The following is a 15,814-nucleotide window of genomic DNA, read 5'->3' as shown; positions in this document are numbered from 1 at the left end:
TAAACAAGCTATATAAATAAGCATTTTAGGCACAAAAACAAAGATTATTTTTATTTTAACAGACAAAACGGTCCACCATGTGTCTCTAAATGTGCAGGTGTTTTGCAAGATTTAATGTCCGCCAGGCAAAAATTGCTTTTCAAATCGTTTAGAAGTAATAGCACACCTCTTTTCAACAAGCTATATAATTTGAGTTATCATTAACGTGACAATGAAAGAACCACATAGCAACCAAATAGCAATGCACTAACAACAGCCTAGCATTATGTCAGCGAGTTTTGCACGGGCAAGTATATTCGCATTTCCTTCACAAAATGTAAGAATCTATTTTCATGACTGAATAAAAAGCAATTTTCCTTACTTAACTGCTAGAGAACTGACATGATGCCAATATTGAGCATATTATTAGCATCAGTCCATACGTGTCTTTATTTGCTTAGCAGCAGTTTTATTGAGTAGTCATAGACTTGACAAGACGTGAAACAGATATCGAGCTCCGAACACTGATTGAGCAACCTTTGGGCACATGGCCTTCTGTTATGAAACAGGCATTTATAGCTTGTTTAATAGCGTCAGTGCTTTGTCTGATACGTCATTACAGCTCTCTCCTGACCTCAATGACGCCGCTCGCTCTGGTGCACGACGGAAACAGATGTTTGCAAGCGGCCAATGCGTTCAGGGATAGCCGGTTGCATGTGCGATGCTGAAGTGGACAGTCTGAGCTAGCGGTTCTGGCTGTGACAGGTGTTCCCGCAGGTGTGTGAATCGCTCAGCAGACCGCAGAGAGCTGACGGCCGCTTGAAGTATTTATTCACTGAGACTGCGCTTCGGGGTTCGCTAATGCATCCTCCGTGTCACATGGAAGATTAATGGGCAGGGCTGAGTAAATCAAAGTTCGAATCACAGCGATCTTTGAAGTTAACCACAGAACTGCGGTAGGACTACTGTTGCTCGCTCCAAACTCTGTTTGCCAATTAAAACAAAGCGCTTTTAAGCAAATTCAATTTCTATAGGTGTAACAAATCTAGCACTTTTTTAAATAGAATATTTACACTCGCACTTAGATCTATAGAAACAATGCAAAATAAGAATTGAACATGCCTGTCAAAGCTGTCGCTGTTTTTAATGAAGTCATCGAGTCTTTGTTTTGCATATTCCACCACATCCTTGTGTAGCTCAACGCCATGATTTACTCCAAACGGACCTGCAAATAATAATGATAAATAAGAATCACTGGTATTATTCTATACATTTTTTATTAATTAAAATATACATTTTAATTATTATCAGTCACATACCATGATATTTCATTGAAATATTAATATTTCCAGACAAAAGTTAAATATTCTGAATAAAAAAAAAATGCACAAAACCTGCCAGTGTGCTACTATGCAGTATCTTGCATAGCTTTTTTACTTTTACTTTTACTTTACTTTTAGTCATTTAGCAGACGCTTTTATCCAAAGCAACTTACAAATAAGATATATATATATATATTATTTCATTTCCATTTTGTATGTTGAAGTACTGAAATAACTCAAATTAAATAAAACTTAATAAAAAGCCTATAATAGACATAATAAAAAAAACGAATAAAATGACAACATGACTACAACTGTAACTAAAACTAAAATAGATAACTAATACAAATCAAATCAAGGCTTTTTTATGGAAATTAATACTTTTATTAAGTGAGGATGCATTAAATTAGCCAACATTGACAGTAAAGACACTTAGAATGTTACAAAAGATTTCTATTTCAAATAGATGCTGTTCAATTGAACTTTATCAAAGAATCATAAAAAATATGAATCAGTACAAATGTTTTCAACATTGATAATAATAAATGTTTCTTGAGCAGCAAATCAGCTTTTTTAGAAAATAGAGTAATGATGCTGAAAATTCAGCTTTGCATCACAGGAATAAATAACATTTCAAAATATATTACAATAGTAAAAAATCATTTCAAATTTTAATAATATTTTACACTATTAGTGTTAACTGTATTTTTAATCAAATAAATACAGCCTTGGTGAGACTTTTACTAAAAAATAAAAATAAATAAAACATTAAAAAAATCTAACTGACCCTAAACTTTTAAATGTTAATGTACAGTATTATGTAAGATTTTTTAAATGCTTTTTATGTTTATCCAACTAAAAATCATAAATCTAATAACTTATAAAAGTAATATCACATTCTCTACTCAACAAGTTGCATGATTTGAGTCATTTGTGTCTGTAGCACCAACATTTATGTTTGTTTAAATCCCTAAAACTGAGCAATAATAAGAATAACAGTGATGCAAATAAAAGATTTATTAACTAAATATAATTCAAAAGTGAAATTACTATTAGGCACAATCTTCAAACAAATAAAAAAAAAAAACACTTCCTCTGGTCTCAGTTGGCAAAGAGGCTGACGGAAAAAAAGCTGATTTATGCGACTTAAATTAAATAAATTAAACATAAAATGTAAAACTCTGATTGGTCCTAAAATAGTCTTTATCATTGTGTGCAAGACAAGTTTATCATTTCTTCTTCTAATCATTTTTCTTTTGAATACTACTACTACTACTATTATTATATTTTTGATGTATTTATTAAAATAGATTAAACAATGAATAAATTCTACACTCTTAAAAATAAAGGTGCTTCACGATGCCATAGAAGAACCTTTTTGTCTAAATGGTTCCATAAAGAACCTTTAACATCTGAAGAACCTTTCTGTTTCACAAAAGGTTCTTTGTGGCGAAAGAAGGTTCTTCAGATTATAAAAAGGTAAGAAAGAGATGATTCTTTGACTGAATGGTTCTTCTATGGCATTGCTGTGAAGTAAATCTCATCATCGGCTGTTTCCTTTATTGTCTTGATACTCTAGATATGTCATTAGAGTGCTTCTCACCTATGATCAGGCCCACCATGGTGCTCAGGTATCCCGTGCCGCTGCCGAGGTTCAGGAAAGACAAACCCTGCTGGAGTTTCAGAGCTTCCATCACCTCAGAGTAGATACACGGTGCTGACAGGTGTATATTCCCGTGCTTCCACGCCAGATCCTTGTAGGCATTGTCTCTGTAGCCGTCCAGGTAATAATCTCCACGGTCTATGGCCCTAAAGGCCTGCTCCACGCGGTCTGTGCGGATGTACTGCGCTTCCTTCAGGTTGTCTATCAAATCATCGTTGTCCTCGCCAGCGCTGACTGCTCCCCCCATGATCCCCTCAGAGAAAAGAAACAAACCAAAAAAAAGAAAGAAAAAAATGCAGAGGAGGTGAGAGACGGATAACTAGACCGGTCCTCACATCCAGATGAAAGCGCTGGAGCGATTCTCCGCAGGGATGCCCAGTCGTGATGCCTGCGTCCCACACAAATCACCTCAGACCATTCTCAGCTACGCCAAGATCTGAGGATTGAAAAACAAAAGGTGACGGTTTAGATCTCTCTCTCTCTCTCTCTCACACACACACACATTTCAGTTTACCCTTCTCTCCTGAAAACAAGAGCCATGCCACCTGATACCTGCCGGCTTTGATTCCTCAGCTAGGTGTTGCATGTACCTGATGTTACCCGCCTGATGCAAGCTGCTTTAATATTGCAGAAAGTTTGAAGTCTTATTGTATGTCACAGATGATAATAAAATAAACAAATGGCAAAACAATCAATTAGACAAAGCACTGGCGCAACATAAATAATCTTTTCAACCTTTTTCGACATTATTATATTATATGACATTTTTTAAACTCATTTTTTTGTTCCTACAAATACACACACACAAAATATATATAATTCAATATAAGTACACCATCAGTTCAAAAACAGCATTATATTGATCAAAAGTGACAGTAAGTAAAGACATTTATAATGTTACAAAAGATTTCGATTTCAAATAATATTCTATTTCTTCTTTTTAACACCTATTCATCAAAGAATCCTGAGAAAAATTTACCAGTTTCCAAAAAAGCACAACTGTTTTAAACATTAAAGCCCCGTTCACACCAAGAACGATAACTATAAAGATAACTACAAAGATAACGATATTAGTCTTTGTCTTTATCGTTATAGTTGTGGTGTGGACTCTGCTATTCTTTAATAATGAGAACGATTTTTAGAACTATATCTTTATCGTTATTTTTATAGTTATCGTCCTTGGTGTGAACGGGTCTTAATTATAATAATGTTAATAACAATAATATTTTTGAGCAGCAATTCAGCATATTAATAATAATAATAATAATTCATTACATTTATATAGCGCTTTTCTAGGCACTCAAAGGCACTTTTCTAGGCACTTTACATTGTCAGGGGGTATCTCCTCATCCACCACCAGTTTGAGGAATATTAGAATGTTTTCTGAAGTACCATGTGTCACTGACGACTGAAGAAAAATTCAGCTTTACTGTCACAGAATTAAATTACATTTTTAGATGAATTCAAATAGAAAATGGTCGTTTTAAATTGTAATAATATGTATGGATTTTTTACTGGATTTTATCATCAAATAAATGCAGCCTTCATGAGCACAAAATCTTTTTTAAAAAACATTAAAAATCCTTTTAACCTCAAACTTTTGATTGTTAATGTAGTTTTTTAACAGTTTTATGTTGTTTTATGTTTATGTTTAAAATGTGTAAATTTGATCACTTAGAAGAGTAATATCACATCTCTATTCAACAAGACTTCTGATTTGATGAATCAGTTTTATGTTTATGTTTAAAATGTGTAAATTTGATCACTTAGAAGAGTAATATCACATCTCTATTTGATGTGATATTACTCTGATTTGATGAATCATTCACTGTATTGCTGTTATTGTTGTTTTTAGCGTTGGCATAACAACGCAACGACATTGCCATAGAAACCATCGCACACTCCGTAAAACGAAATGTTTTTGTTTACATAATATATGTGTGTGTACTGTGTATATTTACTATGTATATATAAAGACACACACATACATCATATATTTTGAAAATATTTACATGTATTTTCATGAATATATTAAATTATATCATATATAAATATATTGAATACATAAACTATGGCAATTAATCGTTCGACAGCACTAATTCAAATAGAAGACTGTCATTTTAAATGTTTATAATATTTCACAGTATTACTGTCTTTACTGTATTTTTGATCAAATAAATGCAGCCTTGGTCAAGCAGGAAAATAATTCAAAAACATTTTAAAAATCCAAAATATCCTAAACGTTTCACCGGCAGTATATCCATTAGTGTTTTTTTTGTTTGTTTTTTTTGCACATGTACAAGTTTGTCATGCATGTATGAAAGTCTCAGGGTTTTTTTCCCCCTGCAAATATCACTTTAGAATGTACGGAGCATCTAGAGAGCATTTGATTGGACAAAAAAAAATTGGACACACCCATTAGTGCAACATGATGTCATCAATATTTTTGCTCCTGAAAGACTGAAAACTATAAATGCACGTTTTTAATCATTTTAATAACCTAAACACTAAACAGACATGGATCAAAAGCCACAAAACTCGCGTTTTGATTTCACAGGGTTTTAAATGTCTATATTTATGTCTACATCCCTGTTATTTTCTTGTTCTTTTTTTCTTTTCTGCATATGCCTTCCTTTTCAGCCTTTTCCTGTAACGCTGCCCTTTCAGTCTCCTGCACTAAAAATACTGCAGGGAGGGATCTGGGTCAAACCTCCTACTCTGTTTTGTACAAGACCTGATTGCAACCCTACAGAGACTCTCTGTACATCAGTACACAACTTACAAAAGGGAACGGCACGTATCACATGAGCGCTCTTTCTCTCTAACAAGACACTGAGAGCTGTTTATAACACTATAAACCAATAAAGCCATTAATATTGGATATAAAAACAGGATGCTGGTTTTCATGCCATCGCTAACTGGTTTTGTCGCTAAGTTGAGTAACTGCTGGATTGTTGTGGAGTTAATACTGGAAGCGGAACAATGAACTGGAACAGTTTGTTATAAGGCTGAGCTGATCCGTCATTAACATGTTTAAACTTGCTGGTCGCATAATTGCAACATTATCACAGAACACTGATGCTCGGCCAGAACTAATCTGTTTACAATTCCTCTGTGCTTTTCAAGTGAAGATAAAACTTAAAATAAAGCAGGCCTACTTTGTCTGATTTTCATAGTCCTCGTTATTTTTGAAAAAACATCATCAGCTGAACCTTCACGTTAGCCACCCGTTATAATGCACAGCTGTCCTGTCAGTCTCAGACTGCTGTGTTTCATGAGCACACGTGTTGTGTGTAAATAGTCTATATTTTAAACGGAAGCTGATGGCCTCATGTTGACTCCTGCACCGTTTGTCTGACCTAGTGAAAGCGGAAGCCACAAACTCTCAGCAGATTTATTCCAGGCCTCAGTGAGAAGAAACTGTCTCGTTACAGAGAGAAACCCAACACACAAATAAAGCATAACCCGACCTGCAGGGAGCATAATAATAATACTAATAATAAATGCTCAGGTCATATTTAAACCCAAACTATATATATATATAACTATAAGTGCTGTCAGATGATTAATCGCTTCCAAAATAGGCAAAATATATTAATATTCATTCCTTACAACTTACTAGTATATAGTTTTGTTACCTATACTTATTTAAAACTGTTTATATTGTTTTAACTATTCAAAAAGTTACTAATGTCTATTCCAGTTTTCAGAGTACTAGCAAACAAATAGACACTAGTCAAGACTCTAGTGTGAAAGATTTGCATTATAAAGGGCAACGTGTGTGTGTACTGTACAGAGAGCAAACATACATTTATGTTGCTTTTATTTTCTTCCATATTCTATATTCATTTATCATTTGTTCATTTTCATTTTTATAATATTACTCATTATTATCCATGCTCCTGCAATGCTTGCTCTTGTGGTTTAATCTTCTGATTGTGTCTTCACAAGTTACAGAAAAGAAGGAATGTTTCCATTTCAAGGTTTCACTGGAGGCTGTGAATCAGTTTGGTAATGTTTGTGCTGGTCAGACGAAGCACAGACAAAGACGCAAATTAGATAATTCAATAAACTCTGTTAATTTTTTTTTTACGATAGCCAAAAATGGAAGAAAATTGAGAATAATTAACTTTCTGTTGACGGTTTGGATATCAAGACCAACATTGTGGAGGATAGAGAAGTTTTAGCATGGCTGGATCCAATATTCCTGGTGACTGTTCAAGATTTTTAATTGTATTATAAAGCAGCCATTCCATTCTGTAAGTAGAACTCAATGGCAAATTATTTATATTGTGGAAAAAGTTGATAGTAGCTAGTGAACAGTAAAAAAAAAAAGGAAAAAAAAGCAGGCCTACTAGTAGGCTATATGAATAAGGACTAGTATTTAATGAGCAGTTATTGTGAAACTTAAATTATATAATAGTCATTGTTAAATTGCTCACTTGTAATTATAAAATAGGTACTAGTAACTTAACTAGTTAGTTGTAAGGAATACATTTTCAAGCAGCTGCCATAACATCACAACAACGCTAGTCTCAAAAACAAATATGACGCCAAAACGCTATATAGTCATCAATTTTGTATTCTGGTTAATGTTTTTGTCGATAGTGAAAAGAAAAGCCGTATTTGCGACGCTTTCGGTCGTTTGTTTACGTTCGACGCACATTCAATGTGGATGGTGACGAACCGCGTGACGTAGATCGCTGCGGTCCGTCCAAACGCGTACAGATCTATAGTTCACGACGCACTTCTAAAACACTACAGACATCCGCACTGCGTTAAAACAAAACTGAGTTAAGCGACGCGTGCAGTGCGCATTAAATCTATACAGTATACCTGAGATGATCAGATGTGGTAGTATAATCAAAATCAAAGAAGCAGCGAGAGAGAAAATATAAGCGTTTCGCATGTTTATATCCGCCATAATCTCTCAATCAGAACTTGCATGCATATATTAATTCAATAACTCTACAGATCTAATTAACAACAGGGTTATGCAATAACACGTGACATTTAAAATATTTATGAACAAAAACTCCCGGTGCGTCGTGCATCTGGCCTTTGTTATTATGCGTGTTGTGTAATTGTGTAACAAAAGCGTAAAGCAAAATATTTTAAAAGATCGAAAAAGGAAGTTGTTATGAAATAAAGCGTCAGAGGCAGTTGTTGTACTGCTATTGTTATTATTTTTCTTACAAGAATTACTAAACTTGCAGCATCTGGAAAAAACACCTCTGAATTTCTGAACTATAGTCTGTAATTCAGATGAAAATAAGCTGAGAGAGACGGGGAAAAACTCTAGTTATTCGGTTTCTAAAGAAACCCATGCTGTTAGATGACATTTAAACGCTGCAGGACTGGGAAAACCAGGAAGACGGAGGCATTGTGTTTGACCTGGCACAGCAAACCTCTTAACAGACAATAAAACATTTGTGCATTCTTCAAAACAGCCATTTTGGCCTTTTTCGCACGCGCTAAACCAAGTTAGTAGGCTTGCATTTAAATGTCTGCCCACATCTTCCTCAGCTTGCTCAGATCAACGCAAAGCAGCAAAACAAAAATGTCGGCATCATCTCTGCGGAATAACAATGTTCACTGACCTTTGTAAAGCCATGAATCGGTCTCGGGCTTTGCACGAGCAAAACACGCTGGATGCACATTAGAGTTGGTGTTTTTGGGCGCACTGTTGTTGTGCGATGTATAGATTTTCGTGGCGTTGAAGATCCAGCGCTGTTTTTCTCGAGGAACAGCTGAGAGGATGTAAACACACGTCACATGGTTCACAGAAACGAGGCTGTAGACGGCAAATGCTGCTGGCTAGTAACTGGTTCTTATGATAGTCCTCCAGGGGGCTCCCTGAGGCCCACAAAGCGAAACTCCCATTGAGCTGCATTCAACTATCAGCTCAATTAGTTACATATCGGAGGCATTTGTAAATAGAAATGTATAATCGTTTGAATCTGTTCACACTAAGGATTGATTTTTGAGTTATGTTTACAAATGTGCTTTAAGCATTTATAAAAAGGATTGAATTCTATTCGCCTAACAATTAATCACAAAAGAATGTGATTAGTCCATTTAAACAATCGGTGAAAAAAGTAACACCTACCACGTGACAAAACAGTCAATGCATCTTCAGTAGCGGTCTGAGCAGCGCTTGATTCAAAATAGCGAGATCACCTTCAAAAGCTGTTGAATGAAAATAAAACGGCTAAAATATAACGTATTAATAATATTCACAAAATATGGCTAATTAGAGACTATTTCTAGGCCACTACCACGCCAGGCAACGTCGTCTAAACGCCATTCTACCCGTTTCATTCTGTGTGGGCTGGACAGCAGTTATTTTTCCCCACCTGTATCACACACGCCCCGCCCTCCTGAGCCAGGATTGGCTAGTAGGCTACAAAGGCGGTCAGCGATTGGACAGTTTAGGAATCGTTCATATTGACGTAGCTAGCATAGCAAATAGCGATTAGGAGGAGGCGGGACATGAGTGGAAAAAAACTTCAGAACAATGTCCTTCACTAGATTGGTGAGAAACAACTGCTGGCTACTTTTACAAATTGTCTTGTAAAGGCATTTAGAACTCACGTTAAGCAGTTTTCTTTTAAAACACCCAGAGTAAACGAAATGATTACTGGGTTTAGCAGTGAATCAGTGGTTGTGTCAATCATTTGAGCAGCTGGGGTCAGGGTCTGTGTGTTAGCAGACTGATTTATGAAGATGATTTTTGGCGTTGAAATCTGTTGACAGTGGCTCATTCAGAAGCGCTCAATCCACAGTTACTCCTGGAAAGGAACACGCATGCCTTCTTGTTTACATCCAAAGCACCCAACATGTGCCTATCCACCTTTTTCTTGTCGTAAAAATGGGCGCGGCCATTTGTAAATTCTATGGGTCTGGCTTCCGGTCTCATCTGCGTCCACTCCGTCCAGCTATTTTTAGCTGAACAAAACAGTTCGTTTTGCTGCTTGATATTGAAAGTTGGTGTGTCTTATCATATTATTTTAATGTATTATCTTAATTATGAACACACTGGTTTGTAGTGCAAACAGTTTTACCGTTTACTGCACATTGTTATTCTCCTCGTTATTTCCCTATAGCGGCTAATGAACCGGAAGTCTCACCCATAGGCTTACTTCCGCGTTGAAGAAAAAGGTAGGTTGCATCACTGCATGCTAAATCAGTCTGAATACAAGCATACTGCTGTCAGGCATAAATATAAGCCTGGTTAACAGTTCTGTTGGTAGCGTTTGTCATATGTCAGTGCTCTCAGCCGGACTGGAAAACAGTATTTACTTACCACGATGACATCTTTTTATTTTCCCATAGGCCACTCTACCCTGTTGACCCATCATGGCCCTGTAAGATCCACTTAGTCCAACTCTACTGGGAAATTAGCATTTTGAAACCAGTTTAAAATTAGTAAGTGTCCATTTATACATCTGGACATTAAGTTTCAATGATAGAGGACGATGCTCCTACAGGATTGACTGCGTAATACGTTTTTTCCACATACATCAGGCCATAATGTTCAAACACGGTACCAAGTTCCTAAAAATAACTCTACAACATAGAACATATGTAACAGCACTCTCATCCAATGGAATTATTACGGTGGCTGAGAGAGCTCAACGCGCTGCAACTTCAGAAAACACTTGCAAATAGAAAAAGCACCAGCAAATCAAGAAAACATCTTCGTCAGCTTGACAGCAGGTGCTGCAAATGCTCACAACACAACACAAACAAAGAAACGCACTGCAAATGCTCACAACACAAACAAATAAAGAATTCTATTTGCTGCGCGTTTCTTTATTTGGTTGTGTTGTGAGCATTTGCAGTGCGTGTGTTGTCAAATTGATGAAGTTGTTTTCTTAATTTGCATGTGTTTTTTCTATTTGCAGGGCGTTGAGCTCTCTCGGCCACTGTAAATTCTGGGTAAAATGATCTCAAAGCAACAGAGGGTCATACAAAACTCCCCTTTAACCCCAAAATGTATAGCGCACTTTTCCCTCCTAGAATGCATATGTAGATAAAAAAAGACAGATGGAATTAGATGCAGATTCTTTATAAAACTATTTGCTTATATTTTAATTTAACGGGTTGTGTGTAAGCAAGCAAGCAAGAGTTTATTTAGTTTGAGAATAAATATGACTATTATTTAGTCCAATAAATATAAATAATGTATTGTACTAAATAATAATTTATGTTTAAAAAATATATTATTGTTTGTTATAATAAACTATTATGTGTGTATATAACAGATAGTCATAACATAATGTAATATACAATGTAATTTAATAATTTATTGTATTAAATAATCATTTATTACATTAAATAGCATTTATATATCTCTCTCTCTCTCTCTCTCTCTCTATATATATATATATACATAAGTTAATATAATACATAAATAATAAATATAATATATAATAAATGTGTATAAAAACAAACAAAAATAAATCAATAAACACAAACACGTTTTTATGTAGTTTTTTTTTAAAAGTGCAGATATTCATAGCTATTTATTATATACATGTCATAATTTATTGTATTAAATAATAATTTATTATATTAAAACAAATTTTATTCTTGCATTTGATATATTAAATAGGCAACAATAAAAAATATATAATAATTAAATATAATATATTTAACATAATAAACTACTATGTCTGGGTGTATGTATATATACACATACACACATAATAGTTCATTAAATTAAAGGCAGAGTAAGCGATTTCTGGTAGCCAATGTTGATATTTGAAATCACCAAAACAAACACGCCCCTATCCCAACAGGGTCTTGCCCCTATTTTGATAGCTCCGCCCCACATATACGTACGCAACCCAGGCAACGATTAGTTCTGTGAAACAAAGCAAAACCAATGTTACACTGTGTCTACGGACGTGAGCGGCGCGGTGCAACAAATCCCCGACAGAAAACTGCTGCCGGGTTCTATTTATGACGTGCTGACACAAATTTCAAATGGTTTTCAACGGTCGTTTGACCTCTTTCTCGCGTCCAGTGTAGGCAGACTTTAGTTGTTGTAGACACGGTGTTACTCACCTATTGAGAAGAAACAAAGCAACCTCGGCGTCCGATCGCAGGCCTCCGCTCCTTGAGTTCTCTCCAGCGCTGGAAAGCTGATCCGATATTTACACGGGTCCTACTTCTTGCCTTATTGTTCCGCAGACGTTTTCCTCTTTTGTTTTTTATCCGCCATCTCTATCTTTCTGTCACTCGGCTCGGCTAATGTCCGTCCCATGCACTGAACGCGCTCTCCTCCACATCATTGCTGATTGGTTACAAGTTTGTTTTGCGATTCGGCCCGAATCAGTTTTCTAAAGTGTTTTTGAAAAATCACTTACTCTGCCTTTAAGATGAGAAGACCACTTTATGTCAAAGCACGTACTAAAAATTGTGCACCCAGCTAATTTTGATGCATACAGCAGCTTATTTACATTTGTCATCTGCATGAGTATTAGTACCTTTAAAACGTAGTTAAATAAAGTGCAGCTCATTACTAGGCAGTATTTGCTAGTGAGGACAGCTAGTATTGTGAGGCCTGGGGTGGCTGCAGAAGTTCACTGGCGCAGTGAGTCAAAGACCCAAGACCAAACCCAGGCCAGGAGCAGCTCTGCTTTTTCTCTGATTCTCATGAGATTTCTGTAAATCGCCATGAGCGTGGCATGTTAGCATATCCCACTGAGAGATTCAGGTGAATCAACAGAACTTAAACATACACCTGTATGCTGTGCACGTCTGTCACGGACCGTTTAATAATTGTTGGGTTTGTTTGTAGGTGACTTGTAACAGGAAAGCTGAGCCATGTTTCAGGTAATTAGATGTAATTTGCATCATCATCAACTCATCAAAGGCAAGGATAAATTACTCTGATAATTATCACAAGATAATTACAAAGGGTAACAAACCGAACACCATATTTACACGGCGCAGATTTCATTGGTGCTGTAGGGTCACGTGAGGGGCCTGAAGAGGAAAATACCTCATTGTGTAGGGATTTAACCAGTCAAACTGCTTCAAATGTATTGTTTATTTGTTCTTGCAGTTGCTAAAACTGAAATCAGCGCCTTTTTTTTTTTTGGATAGCCTACTTACAGTGTTTCGACTCCGGGAACGAAGGCCTGAAACCGTTTGTACCGCAAAGTTGCATTCATACGCCATCTGCTGGTAAATATGAAAATTGTTTTTGAAAATCTTATAATGTTCCCTAGGCCTAGAACATGTCAAAGAGCACAATTTAAAATGCTACGCTCAAATTTGATTTCCAAAATAATACATTTTGGATTTGAGCGTTGATGTAATCGGAACGCCATTAACAACAAACTTTTGTGAGGAGCAAAATTTCATGGAGATTCAACCTTTTCAGACATTTTTGCAATTTCTACAGTATATTTTTGCAGTTTTATGAATAAATATGAGACTTTATGGAATATTTATACTTTCAAAAATGTTTTTTTTTTCACATAGCAAGAGCACTTAAAATGAACAGAGTGAAAAATTGACGGTAAATTAGTTGAGTCAAAAACGTTTTAAATGTTACACTGTCAAATTGATTTGCAAATTGTATAATTTGGGATTTTAACTTTTATTTAATGTGGAAGCCATTACAACAACAAACTTCTGTGAGGAGGAAAATGCTTACCTATGATTTCATGAAGATTCAAGCCTCTTTTTTTTCAAGTTCTACAGTGTATTTTTGCAGTTTTATTAATTAAATACAAGACTATATGGAATGTTTATCATTTAAAAAATTATTTTTTTTACATCAAGAGTATTTAAAATGAACTAGAGAAGAAAAAAATTTAGTGACCATGTGAAACCACCAAAAAGTATGTATATTTATGAAAATTTGAACCTAAAATATATATAGTAAAATAAGTTAATTATTCAGTATATATATATATATATATATATCTCAAATGCACTCTTCATATAGATCTAGATCTAGTAAATATTTGTATATGAGCTTTAATATAAATTATATTATTTTTATAGGACTTTAATATGAGCAACTGTACAATGAGTGCTATGCAGATCATTTCAATAGTTTATTTCTACCATACACAAACTGTACAACACAGCGCAGTACTGCTTATGAAATTTGAAAAGTGTAAGGAAATCCTGATATACAAACTACTCGAACTGAAAAAAACAAAAAACATTTTTTAAAACAAAAACAAACTAAATCATTTACAGTACTGTGTATTATACTATTTTTTTCTTTTACACAAAAAAATTCATATCACATTACAAAACATCAAATACAAAAAGGAAAAATAAATATTCCTCACAAAACTTCCTGAGCAAACAATCTGTGGTTTATAAATTAAAAATTAGGAATTACAAACAACTGAAACAGAATTAATCATGAATTATACAGTAATTTAGGATTTCATCAACAACAACAAAAAAAAAAAGATTCGGTTTTATTGAGAATACAATTCGTTATGCACATTTGGTCAGATAATAGTGTTTTATTCCATCTGAATGACCTGCAAAAACACAATTTTTGACATTATCAATGGACAACGTAAAACTAAGGTTAAACTCCTTCAGTGTGCTAATTAACCCGCACTGATCACGCATTTGTCAAAATAAACACTAAATAACAGAATAAAAGTGCAAAAGGGTACGTTTAGTGTTAGAGAAAGCTTTAAAAGTGCTGCGACGAGGCCGTTTGTGATCGTAACACAGCAATAAGGTGACCTCGGCCGTGCATTTAAACACAAAATCAAGTGGTACAGATCCAGTCAAAACGGAAAGATTACTCTATTGCCGTTCTTTTGCTGTAAATTGTCAATTTTTCTATTTTAGTGGCTTGAAGACACGAAGTGCTTTGAGAAAATATCATCCATAAAACCTATTTGAGAGCCCACCGCTTGTCGCACAAAAGAAGCCAAAGGTTGAGGAGTTCAGTCTCACAGAAAAGAATAAAAACCGTATTGTGCCTGATCATAAAACACTTTTTTTACAAGAATATCGTTACGTACTTAAAATGGCGTATAAACAAAGGTAAACCGAGTTTAGAGGCTTTTCATTCAGAAAAGAAATATACTGCAGAATAAAATGAATCACCATTCACATAATACTGCTCTACCACAAAACATATCATATTCCATGTACTCATTTACATTTAGGCACATATATGCACACACGGATGTGCACACCAAAGGCAGTTCATATGAACAGAAACGGAAATCATTTTGTGTGTGTGGATGATTTGATTTTTGCTCACTGTACAGTCGTTTGGAGAGTTAATCGGATAAAATATTTTTCTTTTTGCTCACTTGTTAGAATTTATGCATGAAAACAAATGATGTCATTTCAGTGGGGTACATTAACTACATTAAAAAAATAAGTCAGGGATGCATACAGTACGGCTCTAATAGACCAATAACAGCTGCTCACCAACAGGTGGCGCAAGTGGGCTATTTTTACATTTGACATCAGTTGTGAAGAAAAAGTCATGGTGATATATTTTGAACGACTAAAACTCCCAGTTATTGTACAACAAATGCAAAATAAAATTCACAATATGTAAGATTGGCCTTGCATTTTTGGAGTTGCAGCAAAAATGATAGCAATAAATAAATCAATAAATAAATCAATAAATAAGATTACTGTGAGATAAATAGTACCGATGAATAGTAGCAATGATATAATAACACACAAAAGAACAATACGGAATAAAGTCAAGCAAACCATAGGAAATAAATAAGTGCAAAAGGAGGTCAAATCTCACTAAAAGGAACACTGAGCTGTAAAAATGTGGCTGGTAATTTTCAGTGCAATGAATTTGTCATGGAATGGAGTTGTTGTT

General features: G+C 35.0%; 1 protein-coding gene across 3 annotated transcripts in view; it reads right to left on the bottom strand.

Moving 5' to 3' along the window:
• Positions 1-9,810, bottom strand: part of LOC107732114 (protein-L-isoaspartate O-methyltransferase domain-containing protein 1-like) — a 19,965-nt gene extending 10,155 nt beyond the window's left edge. Inside the window, exons 1-5 of one of the 3 annotated variants that reach the window (XM_016543369.1) lie at positions 9,559-9,810; positions 9,074-9,153; positions 8,565-8,714; positions 2,905-3,400; positions 1,102-1,204 (exon numbers count right to left, since the gene is read on the bottom strand). In XM_016543369.1, the coding sequence (XP_016398855.1) occupies positions 1,102-1,204; positions 2,905-3,211 (410 nt within the window). In that variant the 5' untranslated portion in view covers positions 3,212-3,400; positions 8,565-8,714; positions 9,074-9,153; positions 9,559-9,810. Of the gene's footprint in view, positions 1-1,101; positions 1,205-2,904; positions 3,401-8,564; positions 8,750-9,073; positions 9,270-9,558 lie in introns of those variants that run through there. The other 2 variants (XM_016543368.1, XM_016543370.1) reach the window with 2 other exon arrangements.
• Positions 9,811-15,814: the final 6,004 nt, after the last annotated feature.

This window comes from Sinocyclocheilus rhinocerous, unplaced genomic scaffold (assembly GCF_001515625.1).
Source record: "Sinocyclocheilus rhinocerous isolate Xijiao unplaced genomic scaffold, SAMN03320098_v1.1 scaffold97, whole genome shotgun sequence".
Taxonomy (NCBI): domain Eukaryota; kingdom Metazoa; phylum Chordata; class Actinopteri; order Cypriniformes; family Cyprinidae; genus Sinocyclocheilus; species Sinocyclocheilus rhinocerous.
Note: the sequence above shows the minus strand (reverse complement) of the source record. Positions and strands in the feature narration are given on the sequence as shown.